The sequence below is a fragment of the Mastomys coucha genome, unplaced genomic scaffold (genome assembly GCF_008632895.1).
Source record: "Mastomys coucha isolate ucsf_1 unplaced genomic scaffold, UCSF_Mcou_1 pScaffold22, whole genome shotgun sequence".
Classification (NCBI taxonomy): Eukaryota; Metazoa; Chordata; class Mammalia; order Rodentia; family Muridae; genus Mastomys; species Mastomys coucha.
This window is the reverse complement of record NW_022196905.1, coordinates 182,099,441-182,114,173: the sequence shown is the minus strand read 5'-3', so window position 1 is coordinate 182,114,173 and position 14,733 is coordinate 182,099,441. Positions and strand designations below refer to the sequence as shown.

The 14,733-nt window shown below is 37.6% G+C and overlaps 1 protein-coding gene across 1 annotated transcript in view; it reads left to right on the top strand.

The window, feature by feature from the left end:
* Nucleotides 1–14,417, top strand: part of Frg1 (FSHD region gene 1) — a 22,576-nt gene extending 8,159 nt beyond the window's left edge. The window contains exons 3-9 of the mRNA XM_031339613.1: nucleotides 3,440–3,565; nucleotides 4,503–4,560; nucleotides 7,209–7,323; nucleotides 10,837–10,941; nucleotides 12,237–12,328; nucleotides 12,986–13,096; nucleotides 14,267–14,417. Coding sequence (XP_031195473.1) covers nucleotides 3,440–3,565; nucleotides 4,503–4,560; nucleotides 7,209–7,323; nucleotides 10,837–10,941; nucleotides 12,237–12,328; nucleotides 12,986–13,096; nucleotides 14,267–14,303 — 644 coding nt within the window. The 3' untranslated portion in view covers nucleotides 14,304–14,417. The remainder of the gene's footprint in view (nucleotides 1–3,439; nucleotides 3,566–4,502; nucleotides 4,561–7,208; nucleotides 7,324–10,836; nucleotides 10,942–12,236; nucleotides 12,329–12,985; nucleotides 13,097–14,266) is intronic.
* Nucleotides 14,418–14,733: the final 316 nt, after the last annotated feature.

The window sequence follows — 14,733 nt, the reverse complement described above, 5'->3', positions numbered from 1 at the left end:
ATATCTGTTAAATCCATCTGTTTCATAACTTCTGTTAATCTCACTGTGTCTTTGTTTAGTTTCTGTTTTCATGATCTGGCCATTGCAGAGAGTAGGGTGTTGAAGTCTCCCACTGTTACTGTGTGTAGTGCAATGTGTGCTTGAGCTTTAGTAAAGTTTCTTGTATGAATGTAGATGCCCTTTGATTTGGAGCATAGAGGTTCAGAATTGAGAGTTCATCTTGGTAGATCGTACCTTTGATGAAGTGTCCCTCCTTATCTTTTTTGATCACTTTAGGGTGAAAGTCAATTTTATTCCATATTAGAATGGCTACTCCAGCTTTTTCTTGGGACTATTGGCTTGGAAAATTGTTTTCCAGTCTTTTATTCTGAGGTAGTGTCTGTCTTTGTCACTGAGGTGGGTTTCCTGTATGCAACAAAATGTTGGGGCCTGTTTATGTACCCAATCTGATAGTCTGTCTTTTTATTGGGGAATTGAGCCCATTGATAGTAATAGATATTAAGGAAAAGTAATTGTTGCTTCCTGTTATTTTTGTTGTTAGAGTTCGAATTCCATTCATGTGTCTATCTTCTTTTAGTTTTGTTGGAAGATAACATTTTTGCTTTTTCAGGGATTTAGTTCCCCTCCTTGTGTTGGAGGTTTCCATTTATTACCCTTTGAAGGGCTGGGTTTTTGGAAATATATTGTGTGAATTTGGTTTTTTCATGGACTACTTTGGTTTCTTCATCTATGGTAGTTGAGAGTTTTGTTGGGTATAGTAGTCTGGGCTGGCATTTGTGTTCTCTTAGGGTCTGTATGACATCAGCCCAGGATCTTCTGGCTTTCATATTCTCTGGTGAGAAGTCTGGTGTAATTCTGATAGGTCTGCCTTTATAAGTTACTTGACCTTTTTCCCTTACTGCTTTTAATATTCTTTCTTTGTTTTGTGCATTTGGTGTTTTGACTATTACGTGGCGGGAGGAATTTCTTTTCTGGTTCCAGTCTATTTGGAGTTCTATAGGCTTCTTATATGTTCATGGGCATCTCTTTCTTTAGGTTAGGGACGTTTTCTTCTATAATTTTATTGAAGATATTTACTGGCCCATTCGTTACCTTGGGAGTCTTCACTCTCTTCTATACCTATTATCCTTAGGTTTTGGTCTTCTCGTGGTGTCCTGGATTTCCTGGATGTTTTGGGTTAGGGTCTTTTTGCTTTTTGCATTTTCTTTGACTGTTGTGTCAATGTTTTCTATGGTGTCCTCTGCCCCTGAGATTCTCTCTTCTGTCTCTTGTATTCTCTTGGTGATGCTTGCATCTATGACTACTTATTTCTTTCCTAGGTTTTCTATATCCAGGGTTATCTCTCTTTCTGATTTATTTATTGTTTATATTTCCATTTTTAGATTCTGGATGGTTTTATTTCCTTCACCTGTTTGATTGTACTTTCTTGTAATTCCTTAAGGGATTTTTGTGTTTCCTCTTTAAGGGCTCTACTTGTTTACTCGTGATCTGTAATTCTTTAAGGGATTTTTTTGTTTCGTCTTTAAGGGCTTGTACCTCTTTACCTGTGTTCTCCTGTATTTCTTTAAGGGAGTTATTCATGTCCTTCTTAAATTCCTCTATCACCATCGTGAGATATGATTTTTAGACCCAAATCTTGCTTTTCTGGTGTTTTGGGATATCCAGGACGTGCTGTGGTGGGAGTACTAGGTTCTGATGAAGCCAAATAGTCTCGGTTTCTGTTGGTAGGATTCTTGCGTTTGCCTTTCACCATCTGTTGATCTCTGGTGTTAGATGTTCTTGCTGTCTTTGGCTGGAGCTTGTTCCTCTTGTGGGTCTGTAAGCCTGTGTCAGCACTTCTGGGAGATCAGCTCTCCTCTGGTAAAACCTGGGTGCAGATGGCTGTGGGTCAGTCATCCCCCCGAGTCCTGGGGTCAGAGCACACCCTGGAGACACGATTTCCGCTTTTGGGAAGGGTGCAGAGAGGTCTGTGGATCTGTTGTCCCCCCTAGGTGTGGTCTCAGTTAGAAAGGATCCTGTCCTGGCTGCCCTGCCACTTGTGAGGCCTGTGCCTCCCAGCTGGTCCTGCCTTAGAAAGTCACAGGAGAGAAAATGGCGGATCTCACCGAGTCCCTGGGTTAGAGCAATCCCTGGAGGCAAGCTCTCCATTTTTAGGAAAGGGGCAGAGAGGGCTGTGCATCTACTGCTGCGGTCACTCCTAGGTGTAGAAGGATGTAGAGAGGATCCTGTCCTGGCTGCCCTCCCACTTTTGAGGCCTGTGCCTCCCAGCTGGTCCCATCTTAGACATAGTTGAAGATTTTAAAAACAATTATTAGTAAGTTGTAGAATTACTCAAAGAGCAACAAAGATTTGAACATGTACCCTACTTGCCAACTGTTCTCACATACAGAAAACACATAACTTACAACTGCAGAATATATTTTTTAACCATACGTAGAAATGCACAAAGAAAATACTGTCATAGTGTAAATGAGACTGCACAACAAAACCTTTTGAAGGTCTAAAAATAAACAACTTCATGTTCCTTCATTTGTTTGGCGTGGCTCTCAGATTCAGAGTCAGTGCCTGCAGCACTAGACTGCGCTCAGCTGTAAGTGAGGTGTTGGGTTGGATCCCCACCACCACCAAAACAAGACAAAAGTGATTGACTTAGTGGTGATGAGCAGCTTCAGTGAGTCCTGCTCATAGTCTGCTACTTTTTGACAGCTTAGCCTGTGTGGTGATCGGGCAACCAAAACCACGGAAGCACGCGCCTGGCTTTGTGGGATAGCTTCTTGAATTCCCAAGAAGAGAGCACTTTTTCTTCTCGGCCTAACTTTTTTAGGCAGTGAAGAATTCTAAAACTGATGTATTGTTTGCTCTACTTTGGCAGAGACTGAAAATTAGGCATTGCTACTAGAAAGCATGCAGGGATGAAGTCTGTAGTCAGAGGAACTTACTGTCTTGTGTTAAGAGTGATCTTGAAGCCGGGCAGTGGTGAAGCCGGGCAGTGGTGGCTCACGCCTTTAATCCCAGCACTTGGGAGGCAAAAGCAGGCGGATTTCTGAGTTCGAGGCCAGCTTGGTCTACAGAGTGCGTTCCAGGACAGCCAGAGCTACACAGAGAAACCCTATCTTGAAACAAAATAAAACAAAACAAAAAAAGCAAAGAGTGAGTGATCTTGACTGTGATGCTAATCACAGGAATCCACATGTGTGAACAAACAAGTTCATGCAAAACTGGTAAAATATGAGTAACTCGGGTTGTGTCAGTGTCAAGCGCTGAGGACTATACAGGACATACACAAGGTGGTACAATTTGAAGTCAGTACAGTATAAACCAGATTCCTCTGCATTGATTCTTATGATGACAGGCTTTTAAAAAGTAAGTTATATTAAAAGCAACAGAACTTTTGAGTAACCCTAAAAAAAAGGGATAAACTTTGATTTTTATTTTGTAGGAATCTGGTGGACTGTATCCAACTTTGGGGAGATTTCAGGCACTATTGCCATTGAGATGGATAAAGGAGCCTATATCCACGCACTGGACAATGGACTCTTTACTCTGGGAGCTCCACACAGAGAAGGTTTGTGTGGGGACAGTGACCGGAAGGCCCTGTCAAGGAAAGCATTACAAAGTTAGTGCATGAATCTGAAGCAAGGCCACCTGAACTCCTGCACGTTTCTCTGTCCTTGTCCTTTATTAGCTGTTGACAAGTGTCTTTTTCTAGAATAGTCATTTGAAAACATTCTGACTAGTGATAGAAGAAACTCTATAGAAATAGAAAACAGCCTTAAAATCGCATGAAAAATTGCTATTGCAGCCGGGTGGATGCAGCACACGCCTTAGTCCCAGCACTCTGGATGCAGAGGCTGGCAGATCTATGAGGATAGCCAGGGCAGCACTGAGAACCCCATCTCAAAAAAACCAAAATAATTAGTAATAGTAATAGTAATAATAATAATTATAATAATAATAACAATAATTACTTTAAAAATAGGGTCGTAGTTGTAAAGAAAGAAGAAAATCTAATTGAACAGAAGTTTGAAGGGTTCTTTTGCTTTTTTGTTTGTTTGAAGTTTGTTAGAACTGGGTGTAGTTAACAGTTAGACATTTAGACATTTTCTTCTTATCCTTATCCACAAGGAAGCACCACAAGGAATGAAGTAACTGTGAAGTCAAAAGGTGTGTTTGGGCCAGAATGGATATTTCTGGAATAAATAAAAGCATTTAGTATTTCACATGCTGTTATTTATGTACTGTGTTTTTAAAAATGAGATTTTATTAGAAGTAACTAAGTTTCATGCCAAACTGTCTTACAAAATACATAAATTCATTGCATGAATTCAATAATGATATTTTGGTAGTATAGTTAGTATATTATTATAGTGTGTCCAAATATCCTAATATCCTTATATGTCATTTTAGGGAGGGAAACTAGTGTTTAAAGCACAAAATTCCTTGATATATATATATATATTTATAACAAATGTTGTGTATTTTCCATCTTTGTTTTTCGATAGTTGATGAAGGCCCCAGTCCTCCAGAGCAGTTTACTGCTGTCAAATTGTCTGATTGCAGGTAAGCCTTAGTTGGACAGTAGTTAAAGGCTTGAAAGTTCACTCTGACTTAGCCGTGCATGGTGGTGCATGCCTTTCATGCCACACAAAGGGGGAGAGGCAGGGGCTCAAGGCCATCTTGGCTATGTATTGAGTTTGGGGCCAGCCTGGGTTACACGGAACCCTGTCTCAAAAAGTAATAATTTCACTTATGTAAAAAGAACTGCAATATTAGTAAATATAAGGTCAGAGAATAATTTTAATTGAAAGACTTTAGAAAACATGTTATTTATAAATTTTGGATTTTCAATTTTGGGAATTTGGGGAATGTCTACTTATATATTAGTGAAGGTACACATATTTTTATTTACATCATATATGCATTGTCTGAAGATATTTTTATCCAATGTGTCACTGTTCCTGAATTTGACTGTGAATAATTGTAGGAGGCCAGCTGTAGTGTTATCCATATCATGTTTGGCTTAAAAATTTGAGATTTTGGAAGTTTGGGGATTAGGGATACTGAACCTGTACTCCTTATGTGGATATTCAGAGGATATGTTCTTTGTCTAGAAAACTTAAGAGCTTAAAAATGAAAAATGTTAAGAGACCAAATTAAATAGATTGAAAAGAATAGAAACATAAATCAAGATCTGCCAGTGATAATATAACATAGATTTTGCAGTCAGAAGAGACATAACAGACTTGGTGGCAGACATCGGGAAGCTCAGGAAGGAGAGGACAAGTTTAGGCCAGCTCGGAGATACAGTGATACCCTCTCTCAGGAAAAAGTCAAGAGATAGGAAGGCAAAAGAAAATTTGCTGAAAATAAACAAAGAATGTTCCTTTATTACACAAAACAATTGATAAGTTTTGTTCTTAAAGTGCAAAGATACAGAATGATATTTTGAGTAGGAGATAAAGAAATTGAGTGTCAATGTTGTAGTAATTACATCAACATAATGATTTATATATTATCTTCAGCCCCCAACTGAATATGAAGTCAATCCAGCATCCCTAGAGATTGGTTGGCAAAATAAAACTCAGAAATCATAATTTTTAAAATGACATTTAAATAATGGTTTTCATATTTCTTTGAAAGACTTAGAAGTAAATCAGATGGATAAAATGTCAATAATCTTTAAGTTAGTATGAGCAATAGAAAATGAAGAAAGTATTTACAACAAATCTGCAGAAGCAGTAAGTGGTTACTTGGTAGTATGTCTGCATAGCATTCAGAGTCCTGATGACGTCAGTAGAAGATGAACAAACACCATATAGCTTTGAGATGGAAAAGGAAATGGAAAAACATGATGTCATTCTCCCTAATGACTGTTACGCAGTTATATACAGTACAATTTTCCCATATTGAATTTTTCAGCATTTTAAAAAGTACATGTTAATTGTTTTTCTTATCAGTAAGACCTGACACAACAACTTCAGGAAAAAACAGTTTGGTTTGTGGTTTGGAGGATAAAGTTGGTCATGTCAAGGAGTGGTCACAGGGTTCATGTGTGTGTGAGCCAGGAATTCCATATCCCTTTGACAAGTGAGAGGGGAAAGCTGGTCCTCAGCTGGCTTCTTTTCCCCATTTTATATATTCTGGAACCCCAGTTTATAAGATGGCACCACTCACATTAGGGTGTGTATTGCCTCCTCACTTAAACCTCTCTGAAACCACACTCAAAGACCCAGAGGTAAATCCTCTGCATGATTCCAAACCAAATCAGCTTAACAAAGAAATGTACTTCATTTTTTTCTCCCTCCCTCCATCCTTCCCTCTTTTTCTTCTCCCTCCCTTCCTCTCTCCCTCCTTCCCTTTCTCTCTCTCTCCTTTCTTTCTTTCTTCCTTCCTTCCTTCCTTCCTTCCTTTCTCTCTCTCTCTCTCTCTCTCTCTCTCTCTTTCTTTCTTTCTTTCTTTCTTTCTTTCTTTCTTTCTTTCTTTCCTTCTTTCTTTCTTTGGTCCTTTCCTTTAAATACAGGGTTTCACTCTGTACCCTGGCTGGTCTTGAACTTTTTATGTAGACAAAGATGGCCCCTAACTCACGGAGATCCAACTGCCTTTGTGTCCTGAGTACTAAGACTAAAGGCACATGTCATTATACCCAGGGTATACATTTTCAAAAGTGCATGACTAAAATAATGTTTAGCTAGCTTCGTAGCTCAGAGCATTAGCCTAGGTGATGTTTTCAGTTCTCAGCACTGCTCTTGTGAGAAGGTAAGGTTTTATAGCTTTTTCTTGAAAACAGGTTGAAAAACTGTAAAAGTTTAACATCTGTGCACTTAATAGACTGGCCTGGTGGGATTCTGATAACCTTCAATCCAGTGCCTTCCTTTCCTAGGAAACTCTTCTAAAGATAGTAGTTGTATATATAACAGAGAAATCAGTAAGATTGTATAATAGCATAAAAGGTGACTTTTATATATCTACAGTATCCCTTCAGAAAATGATTGCTGCACACTGCAAGATACTGTATAATGATTATATTAGCAAAATGTAAGGTTACAGATAGAGAATAGTGTCTACTGTAAACATGTCTGGTCTGGATTTATTATATATGTATATACATATTTATGTATATACATACATACAGATACATAAGTATACTCAATATACTATTTATAGTTAAATTCTTACTCTCATTTTTTTTATCTTTTTTAAAACCAAAGAATTGCCCTGAAGTCTGGCTATGGAAAATACCTTGGTATAAATTCAGATGGACTTGTTGTTGGGCGTTCGGATGCAATTGGTCCCAGAGAACAATGGGAACCAGTGTTTCAAGATGTAAGTACTGTTACTTAGAAAGGTCAGACTGCCTCGTAAATGCTGGGATTAAAGGCGTGGTGACTGCCTGGTTTTTTTTATTTGCTGGTTTAAGCAACAGATTCCTAATAAAGGAAACTCACACGACTGAGAAGCAGGAGGGAACAGAGGATTGTTTTAGCTTTTGTTTTTTTTCTTTTTTTTTCTTTTGTTTTTGTTTTGTTTTGTTTTTTTGTTTGTTTGTTTGTTTGTTTTTTTAGGGGAACCTGGGAAAGGAGATATTGTAAATAAAGAAAACATCTAATTAAAAAAAAAGAAAAGAAAAATGCTCAACATCCTTGGTCATCAAGCAAATGCAAATCCAAACTGCTTTGAGCTTTCATTTTACACAGGCTAGAATAGTCAAGATCAGTAGGACAAATGACTTAGAGACCTGCTTGGTCTACAGAGCAAGTTCCAGGACAGCAAAGTCTCAAAAAGTGAAACAAAGACAGACAGAGGAGGGAGGGAAAAGAGAGAGAGAAGAGAAAAGAAAAAGAAAGAGTTTAATTGGGTTGTTTTCTTGATGTCCAGATTCTTGAGTTCTTTATGTATTTTGAATGTTGGCCCTCTATCAAATGTGTAATTGATAACATATTTTTTCCTATTCTGTAGCATGCTGCTTTGTCGAAATGACAGTGTCCTTTGCGGGGTAGAAGCTTTTCATTTTCATGAGGTCCCATTCATTAATTGTTAATCTTAGTGCCTGTGCTATTAGTTCTGTTCAGAAAGTCTTCTCTGCCAGTAAGATTTCTTCTATCAGGCTTAATGTACCTGGTTTCATGTTGAGGTCTTTGATCCATTTGGAGTTGAGTTTTGTGCAAGGTGATAAGTATGGATCTATTTGAATTCTTCTGCATATAGCTATCCAGTTTTACCAGCACCATTTTTGAAGATGGTATCTTTTTCTGGCTTCTTTATTAAAAATCAGGTATCCATACATGTGTGGATTAATATCTGGGTCTTCAGTTCTATTCCACTGATGGATAGGCCTGGTTTTGTGCCAACATCACTTTTTATAACAGGTCTGTGGCACATTTTGAGGCTGGGGTTAGTGATGCCTCCAGGAGTTCTTTTATTATTTGAAATTGTTTTAGCTATTCTGGGTTTTTGTAATTCCATATCAACTTGAAAACTTTCAGGATCTTTGAAGAATTGTATTGGAATTTTGATGGGGGTTGCATTGACTGTGTAGAGTGCTTTTGGTAGGACTGCCAGTTGTACTACATTAATCCTACAGGTCCGTGAATATGAGAGATTTTTCCATCTTCCTATATCTACAGGTTGTTTTTCCTTTAATGTCTTACTAAAGTTTTTATCATACAAGTCTTTATTTGCAAGGTTAGAGTTACCCCAAGATATTTTATATTATTTGAAGCTATCATGAAAGGTGTGTTTCCTTGATTTATTTCTTGGACTCTTTGCCATTTGTAAATAGGAGGGATTTTTCTGAATCAATTTTGTATCCTGCTACTTTGCTGAAAGTGTTTATCACCTGTGGGAGTTTCCAAATAGAATTTTTAGGGATACTGACGTATACTGTCATATCATCTGCAAATAAAGATACTTTGACTTCTATCCTTCCTACTTGTATCCTCTTGATCTTCACTATCTTGTTGCACTAGTTAAGACTTCAAGTACTAGATTGAACAGGTGTGGAGAGAGTGGACAGTCTCGTCTTGTTTGTCATTAGTGGAAATGCTTTGAGGTTCTCTCCATTTACGTTGATGTTGTCTGTGGGCTTGCTGTAAACTGTCTTTATCATGCTCAAATATCTCTCAGATCTCCACTCTCTGCTATAAACTGTCTTTATCATGTTTAGATGTCTCCCGGATGGATCCCAACTCTCTTCAATGCTTTTATCTTGAAAATCAGGTGCTGGATGTTGTCAGAGGCCTTTTCTGCATCTCAGGAGGCATCCAGTGGCTGGCTTGTATTTCTGTCTGTATGTATGGTAGATTATGTTGATCAGCTTACCTATGTTGAACCATCCCTGCATCTTGATCATTATGGATGATCTTTTTGATATGTTTTTGGATTCGGTTTGCAAGTATTTTGTTGAGAATTTTTGTATCTATGTTCATAAGAGAAATTGGTCTATAATTCTCTTTCTTTGCTGGCTCTTTATGTGGTTTAGGTATCAGGGTAAACTGGCTTCATACAAAGAATAGGGCAGAGTTCTTTTTGTTTCTATTTTGTGGAATAATGAGTATAATTGTCACTAACTCTTCTTGAAAAGACTGGTAGAAATCTGAGTTAAAACCATTTGGTCCTGGGTTTTTTGTTTTTAGTTTTGCTGGGAGACTTGTAGTGTGGCTGCATCTATTTCACTAGGATTATAGGTCTGTTTACATTGTTTATCTGATCTTAGTTTTACCTTAGTAGGTGAATATGTATTGAGAAAATTTTCATTTTTACATTTTCCAGTTTGGTGGAATACAGGTTCTTAAAGTAAGTCCTTATGGTTCTCTGGACTTCCTTGGTCTGTTGTTATATCCCTCTTTTCCTCTCTAATTTTGAAAATTTAGATATTCTCTCTTTGCCTTTTTGGTAATTTGGCTAAGGGTTTGTGAATATTAACTGATTTTCTTAGAGAACCAACTCTGTTTCATTTGTGTTTATTTGTTTCTATTGATTTCAGCTGAGTTGATGACTTTTTTCTTGCCATCCTTTTGGGTGTTATTTCTTTTTGTTCTAGAGGTTTTCAGTGTGCTGTTAAGTAAATACGAGAACTCTCCAGTTTTTGTATGTAAGCATATGAACTTGTCTCTTGAACCATCTTCATTGTGTCCTATAGGTTTGGGTATGTTGGAGAGATGCTATAAATATGCTACTAGATTCAAACATCACATTTTCTTTTATTTTTATTAGATATTTTATTTATTTACATTTCAAATGTTATCCCCCGTCCTGGTTTCCCCTCCAAAAACTCCCTATTCCCTCCCCCTTCCCCCTGCTCACCAACTTACCCACTCCCGCTTCCTGGCCCTGGCATTCCCTTACACTTAGGGCATAGAGAAAGACTAGCTTTTTAATGCTTTTAATTATGGAGAAAAGTAAATTGCACTCAAAATATTAGTATTTCAATAAATTATTATATATTATTGATAAGTTTTATTTCTTTGAAGGTAGGCTTTAGCTTAACTAATGAGTTGTATCTTTAGAGATAGGAATTAAAGGAATTAATTTTATGTAGTTAGAATTCTGTCCTCCTAGAAGAAGGAAAATGGTAGTATAATGCTCTACCACTGAGATACAGTCTCCAACCTGTAGAAAAATGCACTAAAGTGTTTATTGTGATAATGTGTGAAAATTAAGATTTATTTGGGGTGATTTTGGTTTCCCCTTTCTGTATGTTTTTGTGTTTTACAGGCTTTATCTAATTTTAATTTTAGAATGGGGGAGAAAATGTTAAATTAGCAAAATGACTTAAGATTTCTGCAAGCATTCATAGCTTTTCTTTGTTTCATTCATTTTTTTCTTTGTTTTATTTAGGGAAAGATGGCTTTACTGGCCTCAAATAGCTGCTTTATTAGATGTAATGAAGCAGGTGATATAGAAGCAAAGAATAAGACAGCAGGAGAGGAAGAAATGATAAAGGTAAACACCTATAGAGTGTAGGTGATGTCTGGGACACCTGGGATAGCCAGTACTTGTCACTTTCCAGGCCTGATCCACATGTGCTTTCATTTTCATCAAATATCCAGTGTGGTCTTACTTGCACAGTGTAATTGAGAAATGATTGGATCAAAGTTACTCTACTGTTTTTCTAATATCTATTTTTTTTTTTATTCCTTCGAGACAGGGTTTCTCTGTGTAGCCTTGGCTGTCCTGGAACTCATTCTGTAGACCAGGCTGGACTTGAACTCAGAAATCCGCCTGCCTCTGCCTGCTAAGTGCTGGGATTAAAGGCGTGTGCCACCACCGCCCGGCTCTAATATCTAATTTTTAAGATAGATAATTTGCTGCCAAAGCATGAGAGTTTTGAAGTGGAGAACTCAGAGGCTCTTAGCGCTTGCCTGCTTTGCTCAGCCATTCCCATCCCTGCCCTGGCCCTACCTTTCCCCTCTTGTTGTCTTGGTTTGGCTTTACTGCTGCTTGCTTACTTGTTTTGTCATATATAAATATCTTTTCTATAAACACCTTTTCTGCTTTTCTTTATTATTACTTTTGGAGATTCCTGTCCTTGTATGTCTGTAGCACAAGTCTTCCCCTTGTCTTTTTGTCACCTATATAGTCTTCCACGGTTCCATTGCTCCTTACTTAAGTCTCTTATAAATCGAAGTGTTTCCTGGCTTTTATCCTTAGAGGCAGTGCTGCAACACATGACTGACTCTGCAAAAGCAAAATGTTATTAACTACTTTAACACCCATGACAGTAGCCACTAAGAAACATAAAAGTCTTAGTAGATCTTTTGGGTCTTTGGCCCTAAGATTTTGCCCTCTTTGTGAATGCACGTCCTCTGTCCATGAGAAGAAGTGTGAAGCACATAAAGTAGTTGTTGGTTTTACTTTGCTGTAAGTTACTAACTGGAAGGGAAAGTCCTTCTTCCAGGCAGAGTTCCCTAATGCAACTCGTTATTTTACTTAGTTATAAAAGTTATAGATATATTCATCTGATGGTAAAGTTCTCAATAAACTCCCAAGGCTCCCAGGTAGCTAACTTCAGTCTGATGGAGCCTTGTTTCAGCTTACATATAATTCCAGGTATTTCTATAAATGATATGTGTATGAAATAAAAAACACACCACTTTTCTGAGCTTGTCTTTTCCTAAATCTAATTGTTGACTTAATTGTTTTCTTGGTTTCCATGAGAAATCACCTAGAGTGCTCTTGCTAAGCAAGTGGGGGGAGGAAGATGAATGTGTAACCTGTTGGGTTCTCTCAATATCCAGATCAGATCCTGTGCGGAAAGAGAAACCAAGAAAAAGGATGACATCCCAGAAGAAGACAAGGGAAGTGTGAAGCAGTGTGAGATCAACTATGTGTATGTACTCTCCTCTAGTCTCACTCTGACACTCAGGGCTGCTCAGGACGGGAAAGAACATGAAGGACCATAAGAGCCAATAGTGAACACTCAGGGAGATAGAGCATGGAGCTCAGTGCTTTGCTTGTGGCCTCAGTTTTCCCAGTTATTTTTCCAGTGCTTACAGCTAAAGGCACATGGGTTAGTCAGCTCTCCTTTTCTCTAATAGATTAGCTGTCATACCACCCAGGGGCCGTTCATGTTCCAGACATGAGGGCTTCAAACCACCAGCATCCCCAGGAGAAGGAGGCTTTGCAGTGCTACCCAAATTGCAGCCCTCATGATGGATCATAAAAAAAATCACCTTTGTAACAGAAAAACTATCAATTTTTTAAAGAAATACAATTAAGTTTGTTAAATATTTATTTGTTGGAAAAACTTTTTTTTTGAGACAGAGTTTCTCTGTATAGTCCTGGCTGTCCTGGAACTCACTGTGTAGACCAGGGTGGCCTTGAAATCAGAAATCTGCCTGCCTCTGCCTCCAAAGTGCTGAGATTAAGGGTATGCGCCCCCACCACCCACCACTGTGGGGGGGGGGACTTTTAATAGATTAGGAATTTGATAAGGAAACAGTAAAAGTTTCAGATTTTTTTTTCAATGAGAGATCTTTCTTTACAGAAAGAAATTTCAGAGCTTCCAAGATCACAAACTCAAAATAAGCAAAGAAGATAGTAAAATTCTTAAAAAGGCTCGGAAAGATGGATTTTTGCACGAGACACTTCTGGACAGGTAATTGTATATTTACATAATTACAGCAGTTTTCAAAAGCAATGTGTTCTTATATCACTGTTTTAGAATTGTCTTCATCTCTAATTTATGTGGTAATATTATCTAAAGAAGACATAAGTCTGGGGAAAGCATGTTGAAAACAAATTTCTAAGTTATAACTAGAATGTAAATACGTGCATTCTTTTAGCTTTTCAGGTTTCATTGAAACTTTCATAAATTTACTGAGCCACCAGGCCATTTCTTTGGTTAACAGTTACCATGTTTGCCTCACATAAATTTGCTTCCCATCATCTTCCCTTAAGAATTAGGAACAGGGCTAGAAAGTTGTTTGAGTAATATTAAGATTCTGTGTGTTCTATTAGAGTAGTAAGTAAAGCTTACAAAAACTGAGGGAAAAAAATCCATGAATTTGTAAACAGACCAAAGCTTGGTAAGGGAAATCAAACCCGTTTTAGTAAGCTGAGACTCAGCAGTGTCCAAGATACTTATCATATAGCACTTTATTGATATTTGTTCCAATTTATTTCTATTTCAGTAAATAACAGCCTACAGCTAGCACATGGAAAAGCGGGCAAGGAAGTTGGCTGCCAGCTTAACGCTGTCAGTCAGGAGATGCAAATCACTTTTAATCCTTTCCATTATCTGATAAAATAATACGTAATTGTGTACTTCCTGTTAACTGGTTTGTAGAGTTGGTAAAGGTGAAATCCGTTAATGGGAGAATATTTTTCAACCCGGAACATTAATACATTTAATTATGTGATTCTGAAAAGTCAGAAAAGGACATAAAGTATAGTCAACTGTGAACTCTAAAATAGAGTAATCTGTTAGTTTAGCAACTTTAAAAACAGTTTTTAAAAAACACCATTGCCACCCAGTAGAATCTTAGGGTAGGCTTAAACTTATTTAACTCATAAATAACTATCATTTTTCTTGTGAAGTGAAAAAGCCTTTAGGCCACCTTTGTGAAATATTACAAAATATGTTTCATAAGCCTAGAATCAGTTTTATATAAAAGGAAAATTGAAAGGTAAGGATTTAATAAAAATCTTTACTGTGAATGTTTGATACAGTTATGAAAATAGAGCAGTTTCCGAGCATGAATTTTCTGTGTGTTAGCAATTGACTCTGTATGGTGTATTTTACATCGATGCTTTTTGTCTTAAACAGGAGAGCCAAGTTGAAAGCTGACCGATACTGCAAGTGACGTGGATGTTGTGTGTTCCTTTGGGTTTTTTTTTTCTGTTTCCCTTTTCCCTGTCCTTCTTTCTCTCTTTCTGTCTTTCTTTTTTTCTTAATAAAAATATTTGATATAAGTGCTTTTATAGAGTTCTCAAGTCCTTTTGAAATAATTGCTAAATTTAGTATCTGGTTTGATCTGACTGGTCAGGGTTAACCCTGGTCCTTCATGGGATTTACTTTTCAGATAAGTGTACCCACTTGAAGGACTACAGGACACTACTCTCAGAACTCCCTGTCATGTTACTCCAGGACACATGTCCCCACGCCGTGGACTCTGACTGCTGCTGTGCTGCCTGTCTTTTCTCAGTCAGAGCTTCATCTGTACATTTAGAGGAAATTAGAAACTCTGAAGCTAAAAGTAAGTAAAGCTTTGGCAGTTTTTTCTTTTTTTTTTT